The sequence below is a fragment of the Brassica napus genome, chromosome C3 (assembly GCF_020379485.1).
Source record: "Brassica napus cultivar Da-Ae chromosome C3, Da-Ae, whole genome shotgun sequence".
In the NCBI taxonomy this organism is placed as follows: domain Eukaryota; kingdom Viridiplantae; phylum Streptophyta; class Magnoliopsida; order Brassicales; family Brassicaceae; genus Brassica; species Brassica napus.
In genome coordinates this window covers 16,946,697-16,973,199 of record NC_063446.1, presented here as the reverse complement: position 1 = coordinate 16,973,199, position 26,503 = coordinate 16,946,697, and the positions used below count along the sequence as shown (strand labels likewise).

Here is a 26,503-nt window from a genome sequence, read left to right as displayed (position 1 = left end):
TTCTCTAAAATAGAGGAATTTCATAATAGAGATGAAGTTGCCTCCGATGTATTTTTCTATTTTTTATCCCGAAAAAAATATTCTTGATATATTATTTTCTAAGTTTACAAATAATAGTTTTTATTTGTGAAAGTTGAAAATCAACCCAATTTATTTTAGTATTTTATAAAATTATGATATTATTTACACTAAATATTTTTTTTCAAACTATTATGTAAATAAAAAATATAATTATATTTTCGGTTATAATTGTTTAAGTAAAAAGTTAAAGAATCGTTTTGTAAAAACAAATAGAGGAGGTGATATGGCAAAAATATAGTTTCTCATTGGTCGATTATTTTCGCCTACGTACACACTCTATCTAAGACTTATATCCTTCTTTTATTACATGTTTGATCTTTGCAATCAATATGGTAAAAGCATTTATTACTTGTTTGATCTTTGCAATCAATATGGTAAAAGCATGACAATCTCCACAAACCCTATTCTGTATCGATCAACCCAAAATCAATAGCTACTCTCTCGCTATGGTGAGCAAGAATAGCCTCTTTGTGCTCATCATCAATGTCCTGAAGCACATAACTTGTATCTAGCTCATACCCTATATCCTTCAGCCGTGTACTCAAATCTTCTAGCTTATAGATCTGAGCTTTGAGAGGTGATAGTTGACCGTTTCCGGATACTAAAAAAAACAGAAACTCAGCTCCAATCCAATCTACTTATGTTTGTTTGTTTTTCCGTCAAAATAGGGTATAAGATGTCTCTGTCTTTAATTGGTCAATTTCTTTGATTTCGTGGAGATGGGAGCTACTGGGTTTTCTAGTTTTGTGCTTCAGTTAAGACTAGGCAAATGATAACTTTATTGAATATGCTCGAATCAAGTCAAAAAATGAAAACACACACTATTCAGAAAATAAAGTAAAGGGCTGGTTGAATCATATTCGATCTGGATTATGTTATGTTAGAGTAATGGAAACGATTCAAACATGAATCGACAAAAACTGTATGAAGAAATCTCCAACAGAATGAAACATGCATCATTACTTCGGTACAGTTTCCATAATGAGGTTAAGATAGACACACTCAGAGAAACAGGAACAGAAATAAGAGGGACGGACATTGGACATGTTTCACGAAAGAAATCAACATGAAAACCTGTAAACTCTGAACAATAAGGAAATCTGATTTTTATGTAAAAGACTAAAAGTAGGTTGAGTATCAAACCAAACAAAAGTTACATACATTGTACAAGTGTTTTTGAGATGAATAATTTAACATTCTTTCAAAAAAAGAACAATAAGGAAATCAACATGTCGGACTAGAGAAATACTGTCAGTAACGTACGGTTGTTTTAATAGATTGTTGCAGAGCTTGCTTAGAGGAAAGAAGACACATTTATCTAGAGTCAAAACATTTTAAATATCATAATAGACATACAACATAAAGGTTTTATAGAATACATTCATTATCTTTGTAAGAAAATATGTCATTTTTCGCAAGAGAATAATAACTGGAAAAAAACATGCCACAAAATTATATGAAACGTGTAACAAGCTCTTATCTTCGTTCTTTCTCGAATTGATTAGGGTATCGGGTTTACTTGTCTTTCATTTGGTGAATTTCTTTGATTTCGTGGAGGTGGAGCTATTGGTATTTGGGTGGGTCTTATTGTGTTGATGTTTGTAATATGCAGGTCTTCTTGTTTTGTGCTGTAGAGTTTTTTTTTTTTTTTTTTGTAGATTTAGGATTACGAAAAAATAACTTTATTCAATATTCTCGAATCAAGTGTCTTTAAAACGATTGAAATAAATAAAACACACACGCACTATAAGGGAAAATAAACTTGAGAACTAAAACGATAAAGAAAAAAAAACCCTTATAATTAAGGTAATCTCAAACAAAAGGGAAACGAATTCTTCTTAGTGATGGGGTTGGGGTCTGAAGGACTGCAGCCACTTGATGAGGTGGTCCAAAGGTGACAACTGCATTTTCTTCGGACCACCTCTGGTTAGTGGTCTTACCACCACTCGAAGCTTAAGCCCATCCTCACAATGAGGAGTCTTCGAGGTTATGAAATAGTGGATTCCTGGTTTTGTTAGCCTTACGAGGTCTTGTCCCGAATTGTGCACGGCAACAGGAGAGGAAGTGTCGCAAGATTTGAACTCAAGATCACCGCTGACTTCTAAGACGTCGTCGACTTCGTAGTTGTAGTAGAAAAGAAGATTGTCTCCCACGTGAAACTGTTTCTCCTCGCTCCACTTGGAATAGAAGTCTCTTTCGTCAGGAACCCTCCATTCTTGGGAGTCACCGACGTTGAAATCTTTTGCGAACGGAAGGATCTTTCTCGGTGGTGGTGGAGGAATCTGATGGTATTGGACGACAAAAACGAAGAGCTTCTGTCCGGCTACGCATTGAGAATGATTTGAGCTGATGAAGAAGTGATAACCTGGTTCCGTGAGAGTCACGACATCGTGGCCCGTTTTGTAGACAGCTTGAGGAGAAGCAGAGTTGCAGAATTGGTATTCCAAAGCACTGGAAAGTCGAGTGACGTCGTTGACGTTGCCATCGTATTCAAAGATCAGAGAATCCCCCACCTGGAATTCCTTACGACTAGCCCAAGCGTAATAGGTGCCGCCCTTCGCTGTCCATCCCTCCGAGTCTCCGACTTTGTAAATTTTTGCCGAGCAACAACATCCCATTAGAACCATCACGAGCACGAAGCATAAGATTCTTGTTGTCGTTGCCATTATCGATAGAAGACCAACGGGAAATCAGAAAGATAATCCAACAAGAAAAATTTAGGAAGACCTAGGATGTTGATGAGTATGTGAGTAAGATAAAACAAGACCTTGACTCTCTTTTTATATAAGCTTTTGGGGGAACATAATCCTTGCCGCTTTAGGATTGTACTTTAATATTAACAACAGCTGACCCACCCGACCGGGTGGCTGTTTTTTTTATTTACGTAATGTAACTAAATATTTTTACACCATTATATAATCTATAAAAATTATAATAAAATGGTGACAAAACTACATCACATAATACATATATTGATGTCACATAATTCCACTTATAGTAAAAGTAAAATGATTTATATAACTGTAAATGTAAATATCACACGAATATTTGTTTTTATATAACCGATATCATTTTTATTTACCCGATATCGAGTTGACTAGTGGTAAAGGAAATGCTAGTAGTCTTTCATTGGTCGGGTTTGATAAGCGTTGGAAAGAATTATTTACAACATTTGAGTTCCCAGTAAAAAAGAGAAACCACTTTCCCATTTTTTAGGAATATACTTTTGTTTCCTATAAATAATATAATATATATTTATTTTTTCAAGTATTATGTATTTTTTATTATGACATTACGCATAATAATTAAAATATATATTTTTAGTTTATTTTTAGTTTATGTGTGTGTTTTCCATAAACTAACATCTATATACGAAAATAATATTTGAGATGTTTTGATAGGTTTTTGGTCATAAATGATAACTATATTTAAATTTTCAACCCATTATATAAGTAGTCTTAATTTTTAATTTCTCAACCCGATATATAAATATTCGTCATGCATTTTTAGTAAAATATTTATATTATACTTATTAAAATGAGTAATTTGTTAGAATGAGTAATTGCATTTCTTATATTTATATTATTATCATATTAATTTTATTTTAACTTATTGACTTTAACATTTTATATATGTAGGATTTTTATTTTATTTGAACTTTTTTTATTTTTTTAGAATATTGTTATCTTATCTAAATGTTTTTCTTTACATACAAAACTTGAAGAATATTATTTTGAAACTTTCCCTATTACAATTTTCTCATAAGAAAAAGCTTAGGTGTTTTTAATTTTTTAATACTAATACTTAAATGTACATGTTATTACCAAATCTAATATTTCAAATCCTTACTAAAGAAAAATAATTTAAGGTAAAATTCAATTGAACATATGTAATATCATACATAATTTAAAAATAATTTTCTAATAACATTTTAGCTATATATATCTAAAAAAATATCGTCAATTAAATAGATTAGTCAAATTGGTTATTTGAAAAATTTAATTAGATACAAATTTTGAATTATCGAATAAAATGGATCTTTTTAAATATGTTCTTATTATTAAGTTTTTATTCCCAAATACGGCATATTCTTTCAATTTTTTAAATATTGTTAATTGATTTCATTAACAATAAAATTTTGAAAAATGTAATAAACATTATTTAATAGAGGATAATATCCACGGATTTATGGAAAGAGGTTTTCTACTTTACATATTAATGTTTATAGTATTAATGTGCATTAAGTGTAATATTTATCATGAATTTGTTGTGGAATAGATTTAGGAAAAAAATTAATTTTGATTTAAGTTTATTGAATACTTCAGTTGCATTATATTGTAATTAAGATGTAAGTCTTAGGGTTATTTCTTATTTGTACTTTTATTTTAATAAAGTAGATTTGATTATTTTAATCCTGTTTGTTATTTTTATTTATTTATTGGTAAAATCCTGTTTGTTATATTGTATGTTTTGTTTTTTCCTTTTTCAAAACCCAACGCTTAATATACGAGGTATGTAGTTTAGGATTAAGATTTAGAACAAAGTATATGATTTGAGTTTTAGAATATACTTGGATATTTAAGTTACAATTATATTATAAGTTTTAAAATATTAGTTTTATGTGGTTTGAAGTGTTGCATGTGATTTGAGGTTAAGTTTTGAGGTTTAGGGTTTGAAGTACACAAACTCTATATATAATATCACACTAAACATATAAACCCCTAAACTACTATATATATAATATTATATAACAAAAATCTAATTATCATTTTTATCCTTTAATTTTATACTAAAAATATAAATTAAAATACAATTATTTTGCAATGAATGATGATTTTGGACATCTAATACAATTATATAGAATATATATGATGATATATATATATGTTTATACTATTAAATCAGAATATCTCCTAAGATTCTGCCCATATTTTTGGAGTTATTTACAAAGTCATACCACTACTACCTAATTTTAAATCTAATATTATTATTTAAACTAATCAAATAAATATTTCCAATAAACGTTTTTGGAAAAAAAAATTCACCTCCAATAATGTTGTCTAAAAAATATTAATGTTGCCTAAAAATACTGAATCATTAATGCAACATAATTTGAGTAGTAATATATTCCCTTATTATTCTTATTAAAATTTATATTTTGTGTATTAAAATATTTTACCAAATTATCTTCGTAATTATATATCCTCTTATTATTTTCATCCACCAAAATATTTTGCATACCTTTTAATAATGATGCCCACTTATTTAATATTGAAAAACTTTTATTTTCTGTTTAAAAGTTTAATAATACCCATTGAGAAAAAAATTTGATCATAAATTATTTATCCTAAATATTTGTATAACAATCTTAACAACTTTTACAAATCTATTTTTATAAATCTATATTATTAAAACATAGAGAAAACTTTAAAAAATAATTTTATTACTACATATTGTATCATGAATTATATACATTTCAACAACTGATATATCATTATTTAGTAAAATAAATAAAATAAAATTATATTTTATATCAATATATTAAATCAAATTGGATTACTTATCGATCACTCATCAGTTAACCTTGGGTTTTAGCGGGTTTTATTGGGTAATCGTTAGTTCTTAAAGCCCAAACATGATTATATTTCGGATCATTGGATTTAGCAGTTTGGCTAATGAATTGAGTCGGATATAAAAGTGGCTCATTTAAATACAAAAAATGTTTAAATAGAAAAATTCCTTTTAATTAACAAAAAATTTGAAACATTATTAACGAGATTTTTTATCAAAGGAGAAACGTGAGTTTCGATCAAAAGTTCAAGTTCGGTGAGTTTACTATTGTTCAACCCCAGTTCAAAGAGAAAGAAGACACCATGAAGAACATCTAAGAATTTAAAGTTGAAATCACAACAAAAGTCGCCCAAGCGATAAACAAAAATCGTCAAACCGAAGGTACAACCCGACAAAGCGGGAAAAGACTGATTTGTAATTTCATCTCACACCTCTTAGGGGGTGGCATTCAATCCAGGAATTTGAAAGAATTGATAAGGAAAAACTTTTGCAGTATTTTCAAAGATTTGATGAGATTTTAATGCATTTATCTAATTCCTATGCTTACTTCTATTATTGATTTTAAAAGAATATACATAAATTTTGATAGAATACTAATTCCTCTAAATTCTATGAATTTTTAGAATCCTTGTATATTTAAAAAGGTAACAAAAAATATTTTATTCTTAAAACTAACAAAAAAATAGTAATTAGTACTACATAGTTTATGGATTGCAGCAATTTTATTAAAATCATAATACTAATAAATAAAATATATGGATCATCTAAACCCATAGCATCTCTCCACATATCTTCTAAGTTCTGCCATAGTTTTTTTTCCAAGTATTTGCATTTTCTTTATCTTGCTCCTGTGTTCGTAATGCGAAAGTACACAATCGAAAGTCTCAGAAGACATCTTAATTTGGTTAACAGACACTAGGTTTCTTCAGCAACAAGACAACATTGACTTTATATTTGTTAATTGTTGTTCTTTATATTTTCCGGTAACTCATTAATTATCATCCGCAAAGGTCTCTTCATTCTTCACGTACTTCTGGAAAAATGAGAAGTAGAGAAATGCTATTGTTTGTGTTTTCCTACGATTCATTACAAATCTCTGCATAAGAGCAAATAATTGACTTTTTACATTTATACATGACATTTTCCATTAAATTCTTATCAAATACCATTACTAAAAAATCTATCAAATATTGAATAACAACAGAATTTAAAGTAATTAAAAGAATGATTCTAAATGGTTAATCCAATAACAAAAGAAATTAAAAGAATTGATGAAATCCACGATTGAATAACAGTGAAATTTAATGGAAACTATAATTCCTTCTAATTCTATCAAATGTCTGAATCCAATACCCCCACCTTACAATTTACCTAATTTTAGAAAGCAGTGCATAGTCACCTAATTACTTCTTGTTTTATGTATATTCAGCTAAATTGTCATATTTTCAAATAGTATCAAAATAAACTTTTCTCCACTAGTTGTATTGAGCCCATGTAAAGTCTTGGAAAATAATTGGGCCCAATGAAAGTGTACCGGTAATATAGAATAGAGAGAAGAGAACAAACGCCCTAAAACCCTAACTGTATATAAATAAACCCTCACATCCTCTTCGTCGCCGTCTAGGAAAACTCTACAGCTCCTCCTCCGATATCCATTCAATAACTTCCGCAGTAAGCTCCTCATATCCTCCTCTATCTTCTTCTTCTTGAACTATATTCTATTGAGCTTATTTCTTACTCGTGTGTTCTCAGAAAATGAAGGTTGTCGCTGCGTTCTTACTCGCCGTTTTGAGCGGAAAAGCTTCTCCAACCAGTGCCGATATCAAGGACATCCTTGGATCAGGTTCGTGCTTCAATTTTTGTGAATAGAGAGTTCGATGCGTATATACATGATTTGAAAGATCAGTTATATCTGTTATAGGCCAGATGGTGTGTGAAGTTCTGTAATGAGAATGTGTATAGTGAGTTCATTGAATTAGTAATTAGGTCTGTAATGAGAATGTGTTCAGTGGGTTAATTGATGTAGTAATTAGTTTTGGGATTGATTGTTATGGGAGAAGAACAAGAAATGGAATGTGATATTTGTTTTATGTTTCATTTTGCAGTTGGGGCTGAAACCGAAGATGCTCAGATTGAGCTTTTGTTGAAGGAAGTTAAAGGGAAAGACTGTGCTGAGCTAATTGCTCTCGGAAGGGAGAAGCTAGCTTCTGTCCCGTGCGGCGGTGGTGGTGTTGCGATGGCTTCTGCTCCATCTGCTGGCGGCGGAGGAGGTGCTGCTCCTGCTGAGGAGGCCAAGAAAGAAGAGAAGAAAGAAGAGAAGGAAGAATCCGATGATGTAAGTTTCACTTCCTTTCTAGCTCACGTTTTACAACATTATTTAGTGAAATTTTGACGGCTCATGGAAGAGTCTGTTGTTTTCTTGCAGGACATGGGTTTCAGTCTTTTCGAGTAAGCGGGTTTACTTGGCTTCTATTTTTGTCTTCACCTTTTGAAATTTTTTGTTGTTGTTTCTTAGTTTGTACTCGATCAGTGTCTTAACATTCCTGAAATTCTCAAGAGATTTTTACGCAAATATAATCGTCATTGTTATTTCAAGTTCTTACTTTTTTAACTTCAGCATTTACATATTAAAGATCCTCACTATTATTTATAGAAAACCAATTACTTTGGATTTCTGATCTATGCACCCAAAAGAAACTTAATATTTTTTGTGTTATTTGTTCTGATTAAGTTCCCCACCAACCTTTACACTTAAACAGTACTCACCAAATGTCACTTGCCAAGAACTTTAGCTAAGATTTCAATTTAACTCGCTAGATCAAAGGAGAGCAGAAGGATTCAATGTTCTTAAAAGAGAAAAAGTCAATCTGAAACTTATAGTACTAACTCCGAAGTTTCTCATACTATATGAATGAGCCACTATTTCATTCACTCTACTGAATCATTCTTTACTTTTTCCACTCTTGAACCTCTGACTGCTGCTTCTTTCACTTGATTTCTTGTAGCAACCAATAACAGCCGCCACACCCACGACAAGCAATTTCTGAGGTGTTTTTACTTTCCACGCAAATGCTTGAATCTTTGTTATACTGCGCTCCAAAACATCCATGGTCCTCAATAAGTTTCGAGTTACCTAATATCCAGATTTAACTGTGACTGGTCATTTCTACTGTAATTCCAGCAAAATGTATCATGATGATGAATTGGGTTTATGGCCAAACTTCTTATAAGAGGTATATCAGCAGGGGCAACATAATCCTCTAGCAGTCCAACATCCCATTCCTTCGATACTTGATTAATGAGATCACTAACTCTCATATTCGGGTGGTAGACAGGTGAGCCGGTCTAGCTGTCGTAGCATGGACCCAAGGGTCCTCCCATACTTTTACCTCATATCCAAAATGAATCTTCTTTCCGATTCCCAATAGCAATAGTTTTTTTGCCGTTGAAATACTAGTCCAGACATAGGATAGACTGCTTACAGAGAATATTCGTAAAACTTATTCTGTAGTATCTTCCCCTTAAAACTCGAGACACTAACGAATTCGAGTATTGAACTAGTTGAACTAATGGATCATTCTGAAACCAATTCCTTCCCCACGGATCCTGACTCCTCTATGCATCCAGAAAAAGTGTAAGTTGCTAGATTCCAATGGGTTGATTGGGGGGGGGGGACATGCATGGGGAAGTGGGCTGTCTAATCAACTAATAGAGATGAATATTAATTGGTTTAAGAAATGGCATACATGTTATGTTTATATTCTTGTTTTATCCTTCTGTTCTATTCTCTCAATTCATCTTTATAAAAAAATAATGTGAGAACTATGCTTATAAAGTCGGATCTCAAATAGGAACGAGCATGAAAGATGTTCATTTTTATTTATTTTATTGCTATGTCACTTCACAGATAATGCCTATAAGATTAAATTAATTTACAATTACATATAATTGTAAATAATTTACATTAAGAACATGTTTCTTAAACCTATATAAAAAATTAACAAAATTGATGGGAGGCGGTAAGACATTTTGATTGAGAGTGTCCATAATGGCCAAATATCCATTTTGGGTTATGCATTTTGCTGTTCTTGGTCTTGCGGTATTTTCACCAAATAAAAGAGGAAATAACAAATTAAATCTGCACTAATTACATATTTAACATGTCTTTCAGAAAGTTATAAGGAAGAGAGGTTTTTTTGTCTTAGGATTTCTTCTGCTGGTTAGATTGTTAGTTGGAGGTCACTAGAGGTTTATGGTGGATTGTAACAGGTATTTAGAGGATTTAGCGTATAAAGATCTTCAAAGCATTTATGTAAAAATATTATGACATCAAACCTAGGCCTGGAACTTTTATCCGAGATCCGGATTAGATCCGTGATCCGATCCGGATCCGATCCGAAAATCCGGATATCCGGAGAGACCGAATCCGGATTCGGATAGTAAAATGTTGGATCCGTCAAAGCCGAATCCGGATCCGTCAAAGCCGAATCCGGATCCGGATATCTTGATTCATTAGTCTGGATATCCGGATCCGTAAATTTTATTAATAACTATTTCAAAAATAGTAATATATATATATATAAACTAATTTTATTTCATATATTTTCATTTTTATAATAGTATATAAGTTTTATGTAAATTTTGTAATATTATACATAGAAATAATTAAAAACATTATATATATTTTTATTTTTAAATTATTGTTAATATTTAATATATATTAATATTATTTTTTATTTATTTTAAAGATCCAAATCCGGATCCGGATATCTGCCGGATATTATAATTTTTAGAAGGATATCCGACACCCGGATATCCGCGAACTCCAGATCCGAATAAGGATAGTAAAATTATGGATCCGCCGGATAAGTATCCGGATCCTGATATCTTAAAATTGCCCGGATATCTGATCCGTCCCATGCCTAATCAAACCAATGGATTAAAAGACGGTACTAAAATCAATAGTTGTTGTGTACTCTAAAATGTGATATATATATAATTTTCAAATGTTATTTTTGTTTGCAAATTTAACGAAAATATTTAAGTGAGAAAATATCGCAAATTTAGTAAAAAAATTGGATTGGACTTTAGTATGGATTGGCCCAGAAGAGAAAAGAAAAACGAAACAGAGCCTTGCTTGAGCACTGTAAAACAACACCTCTAAAGTCAAGCTCCTTGCCGGTGAACGGAGGCCGAACCTGATCTCTAGATCTCTAGATCTCTCTCTCTCTTATTCCATCGATCGAGATATTCTTCTGGTTCCTCTCTGATCTAGAATATCTCAAGTGCTAGCTATGATCTGAAATGAGATGCAGCCTAATCTGTTCCCATTCGGCTCTGTTTTGGGTAATCCGTTCCTATTCAATGGCGGAGATCTAAGCGAGGGTGGTGGTGGGTTCGAGAGCTCTAGGCTTTTCTTCTTACTTCCTCTCTTGTTGTCCCAAGGCCAAGGCATGGATTTATCCAAGGTTGGCGAAAAGTTCCTCAGCTCTGTTAAGTCCGCTACATCCCTTGGACTCTTACCCTCTCCTTCTTCTTCCTCTGATCGCCCTGAGGTACTACTCTCTTCTCTCTCTTTCTCTTTGATTACTCTCTGAATGTAAAATATCTTCCCCCATTGTGTTTGTGTAGATTCCGGCACGTGCTGCTGCTGCAGCTGCTGTTGCTCGTGCTTTGGCTGCCCTTCCTCCTGATCAGAGGTTAAGTATCTCTTCCACCGCTACAGAGCTTAGCTCCATATACGGTAACAGGCCTCCTCCTCAAGACGTTCAAGAGCTTGAAGAAGGCTTCTATGAAGAGGTTTGTAGTTTCATAGTTACTTAATTTTTTATCACTGAACCACATTTCCATTCTTGTTTCTTCTCACGTAGGATTTTGATCCGGTGAGACATATTTTGGAGAATGTGCCAGATGATCAAAGTGATCTAGCTTATTTTGAGATGCAGGTACTAACTAACTAACCCCTAACTGATGTTGGTTTTGACTGATGCGTCTATCCTGACTTAGTATTGTTTTGTTTAATTACTTTAAAAAGGTTTGTCTGTTGTATAGGCCACCCTGAGGTTAGTACAGCTGGATAGAGTGGCAGAAAGTCTGTCTCACCATGTTATGGAGCATCATGAAGTAATGGGTAAGTACCTTGAAATTGATTAGACTTCCTTTTTAAGAAAAATTGATGTTGAGTGAATGGATCGTTTGCATTCCGATTTGTGAATACTACTAATATTCACTTTTGGCCAGTGAAGGGGATGAATTTGGTTAGAGAACTGGAAAAAGATTTGAAGATTGCAAACGTCATCTGCAAGGTAAGGTGTTCATGTTCTGTTCCTTAATATACAGTGGTTTCGGTTTTTCTATCTTGCCTATAGCTAATTTGACTTTGGTTTTTGCTGATGTTATTGCCAGAATGGAAGAAGGAATTTGACTTCCTCTATGAATGAGGCTTCAAGAGATCTTATTGTACACACCCATTCCAAAAAGAAGCAAGCTCTTCTGGTATTTATTCCAGTTATCTAGCATCCACTGATCGTTTCTGTAATCAGTTTACTTGAAAAAAATATCCATGCTTTGAAAAATTCCTGCTGAAAATCCCATTAATATGCTCAGAAGTTTATGTACAGTACTGTTATTCTACATGGTACTTTATTAAATACATAAGTTCTGTGTACTGTCGCCTCATCAACAAAGATCCAAGTGTATAATACCTTAATATCGTGAAGATTTATTTTCTATCATGCCTTTTTGCTTCTCTAAATACCCTTGTAATCAATACATCATGTACGTTTAAACAAGTTACTCGACTTGCAGGACATGCTTCCTATACTAACTGATCTTCGCCATGCAAGAGTAATGCAGTCAAGTCTTGAAGACCTTGTTGAAGAAGGAAACTATTGCAAGGTATATTCTTTTTTTTTTTCTGGTATAAGAATTACGATTATATTACGCTATGAATTTGACAAGAAACCGGAAATTTTATTTTATATTCTGTAGGCATTTCAAGTTCTGTCTGAGTATTTGCAGCTTCTTGACAGTCTCTCTGAGTTTTCAGCTATCCAAGAGATGACCCGTGGTGTTGAGGTAGTTCTGACTTATTCATGACCAAACATTGTCTTCATAATTTTCTTTTGTCAGTCGGTTAAACTTCTCATATTCTATTTAAGGTTTGGTTAGGAAGAACTCTTCATAAGCTGGATTCACTTTTGATGGGCGTTTGCCAGGAGTTCAAAGAAGATAGTTATATAATGGTTAGTAATCCAACTCCTCATGTTAAACGCTCTCCTTCAAGATTTGAATTATAAAGCATTGAACTTTGAGCCTTCAAAATAGTCGGAAAATTAGAAATTTGCTTCAGCTGCAATTGTTAACTTACTCATGTGCTCATACTTTCAGGTCCTCGACGCTTATGCACTGATTGGTGATGTCTCTGGTCTCGCGGAGAAGATACAAAGCTTCTTTATGCAAGAAGTTATCTCAGAAACCCACTCAGTGCTAAAGACTGTTGTTGGGGAGGTATGTGAGCTAAATATTCCATTATTGGTCCTGTAGACTTGATGTTGAGGTAGTACATGCTTGCTGGTGTATATAGTGCAATTGTTTCCTTTATCATTTTGGTGGTGTATGGCTCAAGCTTTTTTCTTGTAGCTTAGATAAACTTTTGTTCCTAGCAGATACACTAGATAAATATATTGAATGCTTAACAAGTTTGGTTTTCTGAATGGTAATCACTTATATTTTGAAAATCTAAAGATGGTTACAATTTTTTTTACATAAATCTAATATTTATTTGATTTCTTTTCCATGCTATCTTTGCCATATGCAGCACTGTTTTTTAACCTCATCCTACATATCAAACCAATCAGGTTGTTGATCTTGTGGTTTATTTATTTTTGTAGGATAACAGTGCAGCCACACAATTTAGTAGGTATGCACCTGAGTTATTACTGGTACCCGTTACAGTATCTAACAGTCACTTCTGGTTCGTTTTTGTTCTGGATTCTAGTATTCTTACTGATTTATTACATTATTTTCAGACTTACATACAGCGATCTATGTATTCAGACACCAGAATCCAAGTTTAGGCAATGTCTGTTGAGAACACTAGCTGTGCTATTTCAGTTAATATATTCGTACCATCAGATAATGAGTTTCACTCCAGAAAAGAAGGTAGTCCACTCCCTACTTGAGTTTGTATTTAACATTTTGTAACTATTGACAGGGTTCGTGAAACAGCTTCTGGTTCTACTTTCAGTGCTAGTTACAGTATTCGTAATCAGATTTCATAGTCTTAAACTCCTCTGTCCAGACTTTTTAGCCTACTGTCTGAGCAAAAACTCTCTGTAATTAAAGAGTCTTAGCATACATGTGTGTTTGTTTAGTTTTGTGGCATGTAGAACTCTTACTTGTTTTGTTGATATGTATTTGATCTCAGAAGTTATATTTAATCATGTATGCAAGTCTTTGGTTAATACTTGGTCTTTTAAAATCTCTTTTGAGTTCTCTTTGTCTAGTATCCAAGAATTTCCATAAGTTCTTTGATTTTAGTACGATATACGTTTACTTTATGCCCTTTGCTTGAAGGATAATGGGTCATAAAATCTACTCTTTGATGGCTTCTTCTTATGCATTGTCAACTTCCTTTAGGTTCTTTACTTTATGTCATCAGCATGAAATTCGATTAATTACGTTAGCGTCAATTTCGTTTAATACACTATAAAGGGCTAAGCTTCTGAACTGGAACAGGTAGAAGATTTGATCTCAACTAGTTCTGCAACAACTCAAAAGATTGATTCAGTGACAGACACTTCATGCGACCCACAGGGTGGTGGTCTCTCTTCAACCATAAGTTCAGCAAGCATACCTTCTTCCACCATTTCTGCTGAAGTGTCTGTTGGAAGTGAAACCTCCAGTCCCGTGCAGCACGCGTCTAATAGTGCAATAGACGAGTCTAGGGATTCTGGAGATACAGTATCTAATGGCGAGTCACCATGGTACTATCTACGAAAAGAGAGTGCTGGTTTTGTTTCAGGAACTCTGCAGAGAGGACGAAGAAATCTATGGCAACTCACAACAAGCCGTGTGTCAGTTTTGCTCTCATCCCCAGCTGCTTCTTCAACAAGTATACATCAGTTCCTTAAAAACTATGAAGACCTGAGCGTCTTTATCCTTGCTGGGGAAGCCTTCTGTGGATTTGAAGTTGTTGACTTTAGGGAGAAGCTAAAGGCTGTATGCGAAAATTATTTCACTGCGTTTCATAGGCAAAGCATGCATGTAAGTTCAGTTTCACAATTCCCATTGGACTACATTGTACCTAGTTACTTTCATGCATCACCTCTTCTACATTAAGGTTAAGTTTTTGTTTGTTTTTTCTCCCTAACAGGCGCTTAAAATGGTCCTCGAGAAGGAGACATGGACGAGATTGCCACCTGATACAGTGCAAGCTATAAATTTTGCTGGTCTTGTGGGGGATGGGGCTCCCCTTATTATTTCTTCCCGAAGTGCCTCTGGTTCTTCCAGATTCCCTCTCTCAACTGATCCGAGTGGGAACAGGAGTGGTGGATTCTCATATTGGCTGAAAAGTGGAAACCCTTTCTCAGCAAAGTTAACTTACTATAGAGAAGATCAAGACTACTCCTCAGACAGTGGAGCTGCCTCTGAAGATCAAGATTACTCCTCAGACGTTGTGAATTCCAAGGTAAGAGATAGAAAAGGCATTAACGGAGGTAGTCCTGTTTCAGGGGATGAAAATGAAGACCTTCATGCTGACTATATTGATGAAGATAGTCAGCTTCCAAGACGAAGTTTTACACGTAGTATATCAAGGAGTTCTTCTTCACATTTGAGTATTAATGATGATTTGAAAGCTCAAACAGGATCGTCGCTGTGCCTTCTAAGGTAACATGCGGTTTAGCAAATGCTTGAAGCCTTCCCATATATATGTTAAACAGGTTACTTTTGTGTTTTTTTGGTCTTAGATCAATGGATAAGTACGCGAGGCTTATGCAGAAACTTGAACTCGTTAATGTCGAATTCTTTAAGGTACCATTCCAAATTCTAGGATTTTTTGCAGATTTTCTTTACTATTTTTTTCGTTTCTAAAGTACGTTTTACACCTGTTTGGGATTCTGTAGGGAATATGCCAATTGTTTGGGGTCTTTTTCTATTTCGTGTATCACGTATTTGGTCAAGAGAATACAAATTCAGGTGGAAAAGGAGTGTCCAGCCGTGAGTAACTGATTCGTTTCCTTTTGATGCTCCTCTTTGTATATAATGTTACTCCCAACCAGCTTCAATATGGTTATGTTTTAGCTTACATTTTGCTGAACATAGAATATATTCCAAAATTTTGAATGCAGATCGTTTGAAAAGCTGCTTATCCCGGATATCACAAGAGTGTGAGCAATGGATAAAACCTCAGTTTTCATCATCATCTCCATCTTCTTCACTTGCCTTTCCCAACACAGTTCATAGTCTTGCGGACGTGACTCCATCAAGTCCCTTAAATACAACATCTGGTCACGTATCAGGCATATCTTTTAGTCTCAAGGTACACCATGGGGAATGTGAAAACTAGGATCAGTGTTGTTTTCTGTCGAGTAGTAGATGAAGTGAGAGAAGAGATGAGCAGGTGATTATAAAAAGGTTCCTTATTGCTTGCAGGAAAGATGTGCTGCAGTGGACACTGTTTCTCTTGTGGCTCGAATATTGCATAAATCAAAGGCTCATCTTCAATCGATGCTTATGTCAAGAAATGGCTCTTTGGTTGAAGACTTCTTTGGTCAACTGGTATGTGACGCTTTCAGTTTTGATTCCTTATAAACTATTGCCTTATTTGGCTGTGCTATTGACAACATTGCATACAGTCTGATTATAGATAGACCTCTGTAGCATCATCCAATAGTCTCTTGCCTCTTTAAAAATAATGGATTCTGAAGGATGATCATAAGTAGTTTCATTGCACTCCTTTATTATAATAATTTCTTAAACATATATTAGTCAAGAACTGTTTATATACAATATATGTGATATCAAATATATTTGAAAGAGCTTGCATTAAGTGGAATGATTCATCAGGTTGGTTCCGTACCTGATCTGACAGAGCACTTACACAGGACAACTGCGAGGATCCTGCTGCATGTTAATGGGTAAATTGCCAGTCTAATTAAGAAAGTTATTAGTGGGTTGCCTTCTGTTCTTATTCTTACTGAACTCTAAACTGCTATATAACTATTAATTCAATCGGTATGGTTTATATTGTTTGTTCTCATTGGGGGTATGTATGTCCATTAACCTTTAATTGATTTTGCAGATATGTTGACCGGATTGCTAATTCTAAATGGGAAGTCAAGGAGCTTGGAGTGGAGCATAATGGGTTTGTTACTTCCTTCTGTTACTCTATTTGCTCCTACAAATTTGTACTTGCAACTTTAATTAATTCGTGACATGCTCAACTATATTGATGTTCATAGTCTTACAAAAGTATTCTTTTAGAGTGCTCATGTTGTAATTATTAGCTGAGTTAAGATTTAGATATTCAGCACACGGTGTTGATGCTCTTAGAACAGATTCTGACTATTCATTAGTTCGCCGTCATCTTATATGTACTTTTAACTATTTGAACAAACAGGTATGTTGATTTGATGCTTGGGGAATTCAAACACTACAAAACAAGGCTTGCTCACGGAGGCATTCCACAGGAAGTAAATGACTCGCTGACCTCATCAATTCTAGGAGTTAATTACATTTTCTTACCAAACTTTGAACTCTTTTTCGTTTATATAGGTCCAAAACCTCCTACTGGAATATGGCGTTGAAATATTTGCGGAGACGCTGGTGGAAGGTCTATCTCGAATAAAAAGATGCACCGATGAAGGACGTGCTCTCATGTCATTAGATATTCAGGTACTTTGCCTCTTTGTTTGCTTTGTTTTAGTTTCTTCTACACAACATCAAGAATTGTGTACACGAAAGAATGGAAGTATCAGTTAACCTTTAAACACATTCTGATACTGATATACAATATCAATAAACAATTCATCTGGAAAGATGGTCATGATAGGACAAACCTTTACTCTTTGTTGATGAGATAAAAGTAAACACAAACAATTGATAAATTGCATCAGATAGGGATATATTCTGGTTGACACTATCTATTGTTTTGTAGGTTCTAATAAACGGGCTACAACACTTTGTGCCAACAAATGTGAAACCCAAGTTGCAGATAGTGGACACATTTATCAAGGTAAGCAAAACAGTGACTTATATGGTAGTGAAGACTGATGTGTCCACATTTAAAACCGAAATCAACACTCATTTTTGTAGGCATACTATCTACCAGAGACGGAGTATGTCCACTGGGCAAGGGCTCATCCGGTAAGCAAACAAATCTTCTTTTTCTTTTTAATGGATATAAGATTTGATGAAAATGTGTAAACAATGATAAATAAACAGGAATATACAAAAGGACAGGTCGTAGGACTTGTAACTTTAGTAGCCACCATGAAAGGCTGGAAGAGGAAAACGCGGCTAGAAGTAGTGGAGAAGATTGAATCAGCTGCTGCGTAGCGATCTAAATTTAGAAGCAAGCTTCTACAACTTCCAGCAGCAGCGAGTAATATTTACATGTATTGAGTGCTGTAAATTTCAGGAAAGACCCTTCTTGATTACTGTCATTGCTTATGGCTTTGTGTTAAAGATCCTCCTGAAGTTGTACAGTCCTGAAAAGACTCTAACACACACATTTCGCCCTCCGCCCTGTATTGTCAAATCCTTAAACCCGATCATATAGTGCCAAACCATTTTAGCCATTAACAAGTGAAACCATTTTGTGATTATGAACATTACCATTTTCAGTTTTATTTCATTCTTCTTGTTATCTTATTGACTATATCTATAATACTCCTTCCGTTCCTGTAAGATTTTTTAAAGTTTATTCTTGTTCCACAAAAATAGATTTTTTGTTCCTGAAAGTAAGATTTTTTAAAGTTTATTCTTGTTCCACAAAAATAGATTTTTTATATTTTTAATGTACTTTTTGTATACTTTTGAGAAACATTAATTATGAATATTTGAATTGATTAAATTTTATTGGTGAATAGTTATTGGAAAGTGTATTGAAAAGTAAACTGTTGATTAAATTGTAAACATTTATTATATTCTTAATAAACGTGAAAACTCTAGAAATTTTTATTCTCGGGAATAAAGAGAGTTTTATTTAAGAAGTAAACTTATGTATTGTGTTCATGTTAATTATTATACATGGGTCATATCAATGAAATAAAAGTATTTTGATCAACAATTATTATTTTGTTCACTTGTTCTTTAACTAATCACTAGATCTCGATCCGCACAACCGCGCGGGTTTTTGTTTTCATTTATTTTTATATAAACATTTTGTTTTCAATTATAAATTGGTACATGTTATAATATATATGTGTCTATCAATTTTTAAACATAATAAGTTTACGATATATTTTTTCATTGAATAAATTGTTTCAAACTTTCACATGTATTTGTATCTTCTTATATATGTATATTTTTGGATTATTATTTCATTATTAAAATCGTAACTATATATATAAAGATTAGTAAAATATTGTTTTATTGTCATATTCAAAGATATTGTAACATTTCACAAATTTAGAAAGTTTTTTAAGAAATTAAATTTTTCGCTTCATAGATTTATATTATCGAGTAAATAATTAAACATTTAGTTTTTGTTTAATTTTTAAAATAAACTATAGTTTTAAATTTGTTTTCATTGGTTTAAGGTAGTAAAGATGAATCATTGTTAGATAATATGATCTTTGTTATTTAATTTTTTTTTTTTAATTTTAAAAGTTAACATCAACAAATATTTAAATAATTAACATATGGAGGTAAAATATTACAACATTAAATTATATCTATTTAATTTATATTATCTATAAATCCAATGGATCATTTATTATTTAAATCTAATTATTGATAGCCCAATAAAATTTTCTGGTAGGCCCAAAATTTAAATGATAAGATTAGAGATTAAATGTAATATGACTTGAATATGTCCATCAGGTTCATTTTAAAAAGAATCACACATGAATCTATGTTGTGACTTCTGTTTTAATATATAAGATATTTATTCTATTTTTTAGACGAAATAATTTTCTTTCAAAAAGAAAAAATTCTCAACATCTTTACAAAATTTCTGCGAAACGTATTCACATTATATTTTTTACTAATCTAATTCTATAAGTAATATTAGCGAATTAACTTTCTTTCTAAATATTAATATTTTAATTAAAAAATTAATAACTATAGAATAGATGATACATACTTTCTTATTATAGATTTGTCATTTTCTTTTTCGAATAACTGAGATTTGTAATGAGAGATATTTAATAAATACATTATTAAAATAAATACATTATTAAAATATTTTGTAGTTGATAACTCTAATTTTTACTTTTAATCAGTTTTATTTTTCAAATAATATTAAAGATATTAAAGAATAAAACTAAAATAATTTTATTTAGAATGTATTTTTCATCAAATAGTTAAAATGTTTCTTTAAAAAAAATAAAATAATCAATTATATGATCTTTAGCATCAATCACATTTGTCGTTTTTACTACTTAATTTTCTCCCAAAGAAAATGTATTAAATTATAAGAAAACATTTCTAAAAGTGTATATATATATATATATATATATATATATATATATATATATATATATAAATGTTAGACGAGACCTAATTTTCTCCACATCTACTACTGAGACTTTACTCCGTGGTTCAGAAAGATTGCTACAACGCCATAGTTTATTTGAGAGTTTGTGTCAACTTGTAACAAAATATAAAAATTATGTGTATAGAAATCGTTAGAAACTAAAACCTTCATAACTAGATTCTATTTTTAGATTTATATTGATATTAATTGGCATATCTAATACCAAGACATTTAACATTTTGCTTCATATCTTTTTTGTATTTTTTTTCTTTGAACCATCTAATATTAAGCTCCATGTTTTCTTCAAGCTTTAATTCTCTTGGTTAACTCAATCACCTCAACATTTAGCATCACTCACTACAAGAAAACAGCGATATTCTGACGGATATTCCGACGGAAAATGAAATCCTCGGAATATCCCGAGGAATTTCCGAGGAAACACAAAATTTGGATTCCTCGGAATATACCGACGGAATTCCGAGGAAATATTAATCCGTCGGAATATTCCGAGGAAATTCTGAGGAAATATATGTTCCTCGGAAAAAACCGATGAATTTCGAGGAAATATTATAGCCGTTGGAGAGCCGTTGGGGGATTTTACAAAATTCCGAGGAAATTCCGACGAACTAGCCGTTGGCGTCGGAATTCCGTCGGAATTTCCTCGGTCTGTCGGCAGGATTTAAACTATAAATACAAGCACTCCTCTTCCTCTTCACTCACTCCATATCTTCATCCTCCCTCTTACTCTATTTACACACGAATTTGATTCATAAAAAATATGTCTTCTTCAAATTATTTTCGTTCTTGGATCGATCGACCTCATTTGGATCCGAACACGAGAATGCTTACGGAAGAATACCAACGAGGTATAACCGAATTCATGGGGTTAGTTCACCGACAACCGGAAGCAAAAACATGTATGTTAAGATGTACTTGCTCTAATTGTAAAAATAGAAAGGTTATTAAAGAGTGGGATGTTTGGACTCATCTATATTTGAGTGGGTTTACACGAAGTTACAAAATTTGGTATCATCATGGGGAAACTGATTATGAACATGGTAGTACTAGCGAACCTCAGCCAGCGGTTAGATTAGAAGAACCAATTAGAACGGATGTAGATTATGGTGTAGGTACTGAGCAGATGGTAAATGATCATTTTAGAGGGGAAGATTTACCCAATGCACAAGCTAGGAGATTTTATGATATGTTGGATGCTGGAAAGCAACCATTGTACGAAGGTTGCAGAGATGGTCATTCAGCTTTATCATCTGCTACAAGATTGATGGGCATTAAAACAGATTATAATTTGACTGAAGACTGTGTGGATGCGATTTCTGATTTTGTAAAAGGTATTCTACCCGAGGATAATGTAGCTCCTGGTTCATACTACGAGGTTCAGAAACTCGTAGCTGGTCTTGGTTTATCGTATCAGGTAATAGACGTATGCAGCGGCAACTGCATGATTTATTGGAGGGCGGATGAACAGCGTGTTACATGCAAATTTTGTGGAAAGCCTCGTTATAAAGATACGAGTGGAAGAGTTCCAGTGCCATATAAAAGGATGTGGTATTTACCTTTGACGGAAATGTTGCAGAGGTTGTATCTGTCTGAACGCACAGCGCAACTAATGAGATGGCATGCGGAGCACTCAACAGATGGTGAGATCAGACATCCTTCAGATGCAAAAGCGTGGAAGCATTTCCAATCAAAGTATCCTGACTTTGCGTATGAGAGAAGAAATGTCTACCTTGGATTATGTACTGATGGTTTTAGTCCGCTTGGCAAGAGTGGAAGACAATATTCTCTATGGCCCGTCATTCTTACACCATACAACCTACCCCCAAACTTGTGCTTGCGACGAGAGTTTTTGTTTCTCTCGATTCTCGTTCCCGGACTAGAGCATCCTAAGAGATCACTTGATGTGTTTCTTCAGCCACTAATATATGAGTTGCAACAACTATGGGCTCAAGGTGCTGAAACATACGATGTTTCGTGTAAAGAAAACTTTCAAATGCGGGCAGTACTAATGTGGACAATAAGTGATTTTCCATCATATGGTATGTTGTCTGGATGGACAACGCATGGAAGGCTATCTTGTTCATATATTCAAGATAACACTGATGCTTTCCAACTAAAACACGGAAGGAAAACGTGTTGGTTTGACTGTCACAGGAGATTCCTACCACCTGATCATCCATATCGTAGGAGTAGGAATTTGTTTACGAAGAACAAGAGGGTGTTTGACAGTCCACCTCCGGAAATTTGTGGGAAAGATTTGAAGATACAACTAAGAGATTTTGGTGCAGAAAGGACGTCAGACGTCGGTGGACATGAGCGTTTTCCGGTAGATGCTGTTGGAGAACTACATAACTGGCACAAAAAAGTATTTTCTGGGATCTGCCATACTGGGAGGATCATCTGCTAAGGCATAATTTAGATGTCATGCATATTGAGAAATTTTTTTTTGACAATCTCATGAACACGATCCTTAATGTTCAAGGTAAAACAAAGGATAATTTGAAGTCAAGACTGGATTTAGTCGATATATGTGTTCGTTCAGAACTTCATGTTGATGAGAATGGTAGGGCTCCTTTTCCCATATACCGACTTGATGCAGAGGGAAAAGATGCGTTCTTTGATTGGATTTCAAACGATGTGGAATTTCTAGACGGTTACGCATCAAATTTGCGTAACTGTATCGACATAAAGGAAGGAAAGTTTACTGGCTTGAAAAGCCACGATTGCCATGTAATGATGCAGCGCCTCCTTCCGTTCGCCTTCAAGGAACTATTAGCACGAAATGTTCATGAAGCAATTGCAGGGCTAAGTGGTTTCTTCCGCGATTTATGCACGAGATCAGTGACTCTTGAAGGTATTGAAAATTTGAAGACTAACATAGCCGTGATTCAGTGCAACCTTGAGAAGATATTTCCTCCCTCATTTTCTGATGTTATGGAGCATCTTGTTATTCACCTGGCAAGAGAATTGGAACTTGGTGGTCCTGTGCAGTATAGATGGATGTATCTGTATGAGCGGTATATGTTCCATTTGAAGAAGATGGTGAATTGCAAGGGAATTGCGAGGGTCCCTTACAAATTACTTGCAAATTCATAAGTCAGTGACTTTAGGGTTTCGTTTGGGGTTTTGGTGGACTAATATATATTTTTATTTTCTGTTTCAAAAAAAATAATTAACATGATTTTAAGTTAGAAATTTGACAGGTATTTATTATATAATTATAGAATTTTGATGTTTAGTACTTCGTAATATTAGTTCAAGTGTCTGAAAATACTTTTCCCATGAATATTTAGTTGCCTGATATTGTTTAAATTTCCAAAAATATTTATCGATGTACTTGTTAAACACTAAATATTTTATTTATTAATTAAAATATTTTATTTATTAACTTTATTTGATTTTATGAAAAAATGTGAAAATGTATATATCATGCTTGTTCTTTGCAAATTCATTGCAAATTTGTGAGGGAATTGGGAGAAAACAAGATAGATAGATAAAATTCTTGCAAATCTCTTGCAAATTTGCGAGAAAATGTTTTCTCGCAAATTTGCAAGAGATTTGCGAGGACTTTTTTTACTTCCCTCACAAATATCTTGCAAATTTGCGAGGAAAAGTTTTCGCCGCAAATGTGCAAGAGATTTGCGAGGATTTTATTTTTTCATTGCTATTCCGTTGCAAATTTATTGCAAATTTGCTTGGAAAATTTTCTCTCGTAAATTTCTGTCGCAACAGGCGTGTTTTCTTGTAGTGAGTGAGTTATAGAATACAAATCAAACCCGTCCGTAAAGCTTTCTGGAAGAAGTATCGATCGACACAGCGATATCTCTGTCGATCGATATTTTGAAAGGTGTATCGATCGATATTCACAAAGAATTATCGATCGACACTTTTTCGCGACCAAAATAACGAAAGTTGAGGTCCGAGATTCAGATTAGATAATCAAACAGATTATACCTTAGTTTGAATTTAAGAATAATTAATATTAATAAACTCCTAATTTCCCAAATTAAGTATTATTTATCATACCTGAGAATATACCTGAATCTAGCTACCTCACCCAACTGTTAACAACCTTAAAACAAATCAATCGAGCAATAACTTGCTCACCAACCAATTTACTGCTTTAAAACCCATAAACCATTCAATCTAGATTTATTTCAAGACCATAATCTATTGTGTAATCCTAGAATCTCTGTGGATTCGATCCCTAAGTACTACATCCAAGCCTCTTATTTGAGAGAGTAATTCACTCCTTAGGATAATTTGAGTGATATCAATCTTTTAATTAACAATATTTTAAAGATTTTCTCTTGAACAAGTTTTAAGATTAAAAAAAGTTTTAAGATTTACCCCGTGGAACCAAAATCTATATATAACGTTAACTTTTTCTCTTCTTATGACAAGTGGCAAGGAGGTTTGATGACACGTGTCCCCTATGAATTATTTTTTTATATTTTATGTTCTTCTTCTTTTAGATTATTACAATTTGGCCCAATACTTTTTAATTGTGCACTATTTGATTATTTTTTATAGTAACCATAATTTCCTAAATTTTGCGCAAACGCACCAATTTCTAACCAATGTACCAGTTGTACAAATCGCTTAATAACGCTAGAACCGCAACACCCACATCCACAAACTCTTGCAACCACACCGACAACCGATGCATTTTAATCATTCAGCCCCTAAGTTGAATATTTAACTTTACTCTGATGTAACATACAAAAACATAAAAATAATTGGTGAAAAAATTCTTACCAAATTTGGCAGTTTGCATAGTAGACTTCTCCAGAAGTCTTCTTCCAGAAGTCTTCTCCAAAATTATTTTGAAGAAGTCTGCTAATGTTGACCCAAAAAAAAAGAAGTCGGCTAATAAATTCTAAAGGTCGATATTTTCCTCATATTTGAAAACATACATATCCAAAACGTTAAAATGGATTCAAAAAAGAAAAAACTTCAGAAATAAAACTTTTATGTTGAAATAATACATAAAGTAATCACATTAGTTTGAATCTATAGATTTTTCGAGTCTAACATATAAACACACACAAAAATCAATATCTAAAATTTATAGATCTACATTTAAAGGAGTGAAAGACGAACACCATTAAATAAAAAACCTGCAAAAACAAGATAAGGTACTAAGAAAGACATGAGACAAATAGACGAGAAATTGATTTAAAGTTTGTTGTCTTCAAGCTAAAAATACTAGTGAGAGGTTGGAGAATTTTAGAGTGAGAAATATTATATTTTTGTTGTAGCTATTTGAGAAGAAGATAGAGAATGTATAAAAAAAATTATATAAGGAGGCAAAAATTCTAATTAGGATAAATATTTTCGGTTCGGAAGCTTCTTGGGAAGTCTTCTAGATCCTAAATTGAATATTCGTCCCATAAGACTTCCCAAAAACTTTTCTAATGCATCATATGTTAGAAAATTTTCCAAGAAGTCATCTAAACCTTTGAATCAAATAACTAACTGAATAACAACAAACATTTCATTAATCATAATATCATCTTATAACATGTTTAATATATACAAAATTAAACACATATATGTCAAATTTATTTTGTTTACAAAAATTAAGATTCTAAAATCTAACCCTAAGTACAAACAATACTACAACATATATTACCAAACCCTAAACCAAGGACAATCATGACTTGCAACTTATATTCACTCAAACATGTTGAAATCAATTTAATTTTAGCAAATATAAATTTACATCATTTAGAATTTTTGTATATTACATGATTTGAATTTATTTTTCATCTATTTTTTGAATAAATTTTATAAATGACTTTGCATGGTTATAATCGTAAAAGTGATGACAAGTTTTTTGTTTGATCATTAAGAGATATTTGTAATTTCACTACTCTTTTAGATCATTTTTGCATTTGATGGAATTTGGAATATACTTTTGGTTTTAAAATCAAGTTTTAAATTATTTTCGGGAAATTTCCCATTAATAATGTATCAAATTTTAAAATTTTGTTTATACAATTTATTTCTAAAAGTTTATCCAGTTTTGTAAAACTACTTTGAAGTTTTTCATTCAGCATATTTTAAAATTTTACATAATTTGATTAATTTTTCTACTGTTGATTTTTTTTTTTTACAATTCCGAGA

At 32.8% G+C, this 26,503-nt stretch overlaps 3 protein-coding genes across 4 annotated transcripts; 2 read left to right on the top strand and 1 right to left on the bottom strand.

Moving 5' to 3' along the window:
* Window positions 1-276: 276 nt before the first annotated feature.
* LOC106400526 (early nodulin-55-2) lies at window positions 277-7,053 on the bottom strand. Its single transcript, XM_048752766.1, has one exon. It carries the CDS (start codon window positions 2,745-2,747, stop codon window positions 1,920-1,922), a length of 828 nt encoding a protein of 275 aa, XP_048608723.1. The 5' UTR covers window positions 2,748-7,053; the 3' UTR covers window positions 277-1,919.
* Window positions 7,054-7,186: 133 nt separating this feature from the next.
* On the top strand, window positions 7,187-8,247 carry LOC106397495 (60S acidic ribosomal protein P2-1). Its single transcript, XM_013838081.3, has 4 exons — window positions 7,187-7,323; window positions 7,405-7,495; window positions 7,758-7,987; window positions 8,078-8,247. Exons 2-4 carry the CDS (start codon window positions 7,408-7,410, stop codon window positions 8,102-8,104), a joined length of 345 nt encoding a protein of 114 aa, XP_013693535.1. The 5' UTR covers window positions 7,187-7,323; window positions 7,405-7,407; the 3' UTR covers window positions 8,105-8,247.
* Window positions 8,248-10,759: 2,512 nt separating this feature from the next.
* On the top strand, window positions 10,760-18,528 carry LOC106401054 (syndetin). 2 transcript variants are annotated; one of them, XM_048752764.1, is made up of 25 exons: window positions 10,760-11,207; window positions 11,284-11,451; window positions 11,523-11,597; window positions 11,704-11,782; window positions 11,893-11,957; window positions 12,058-12,147; window positions 12,460-12,549; window positions 12,643-12,729; window positions 12,813-12,896; window positions 13,042-13,161; window positions 13,545-13,573; window positions 13,683-13,815; window positions 14,392-14,919; window positions 15,029-15,543; window positions 15,624-15,687; window positions 15,780-15,873; window positions 16,005-16,195; window positions 16,309-16,434; window positions 16,723-16,793; window positions 16,958-17,020; window positions 17,276-17,348; window positions 17,431-17,550; window positions 17,813-17,890; window positions 17,971-18,021; window positions 18,100-18,528. In XM_048752764.1, exons 1-25 carry the CDS (start codon window positions 10,962-10,964, stop codon window positions 18,211-18,213), a joined length of 3,354 nt encoding a protein of 1,117 aa, XP_048608721.1. In that variant the 5' UTR covers window positions 10,760-10,961; the 3' UTR covers window positions 18,214-18,528. The 2 variants fall into 2 exon arrangements, with proteins under 2 accessions (XP_048608721.1, XP_048608722.1); XM_048752765.1 differs by lacking the exon at window positions 10,760-11,207 and having other exon boundaries at window positions 11,283-11,451; window positions 11,898-11,957.
* The last annotated feature ends 7,975 nt before the right edge of the window (window positions 18,529-26,503 follow it).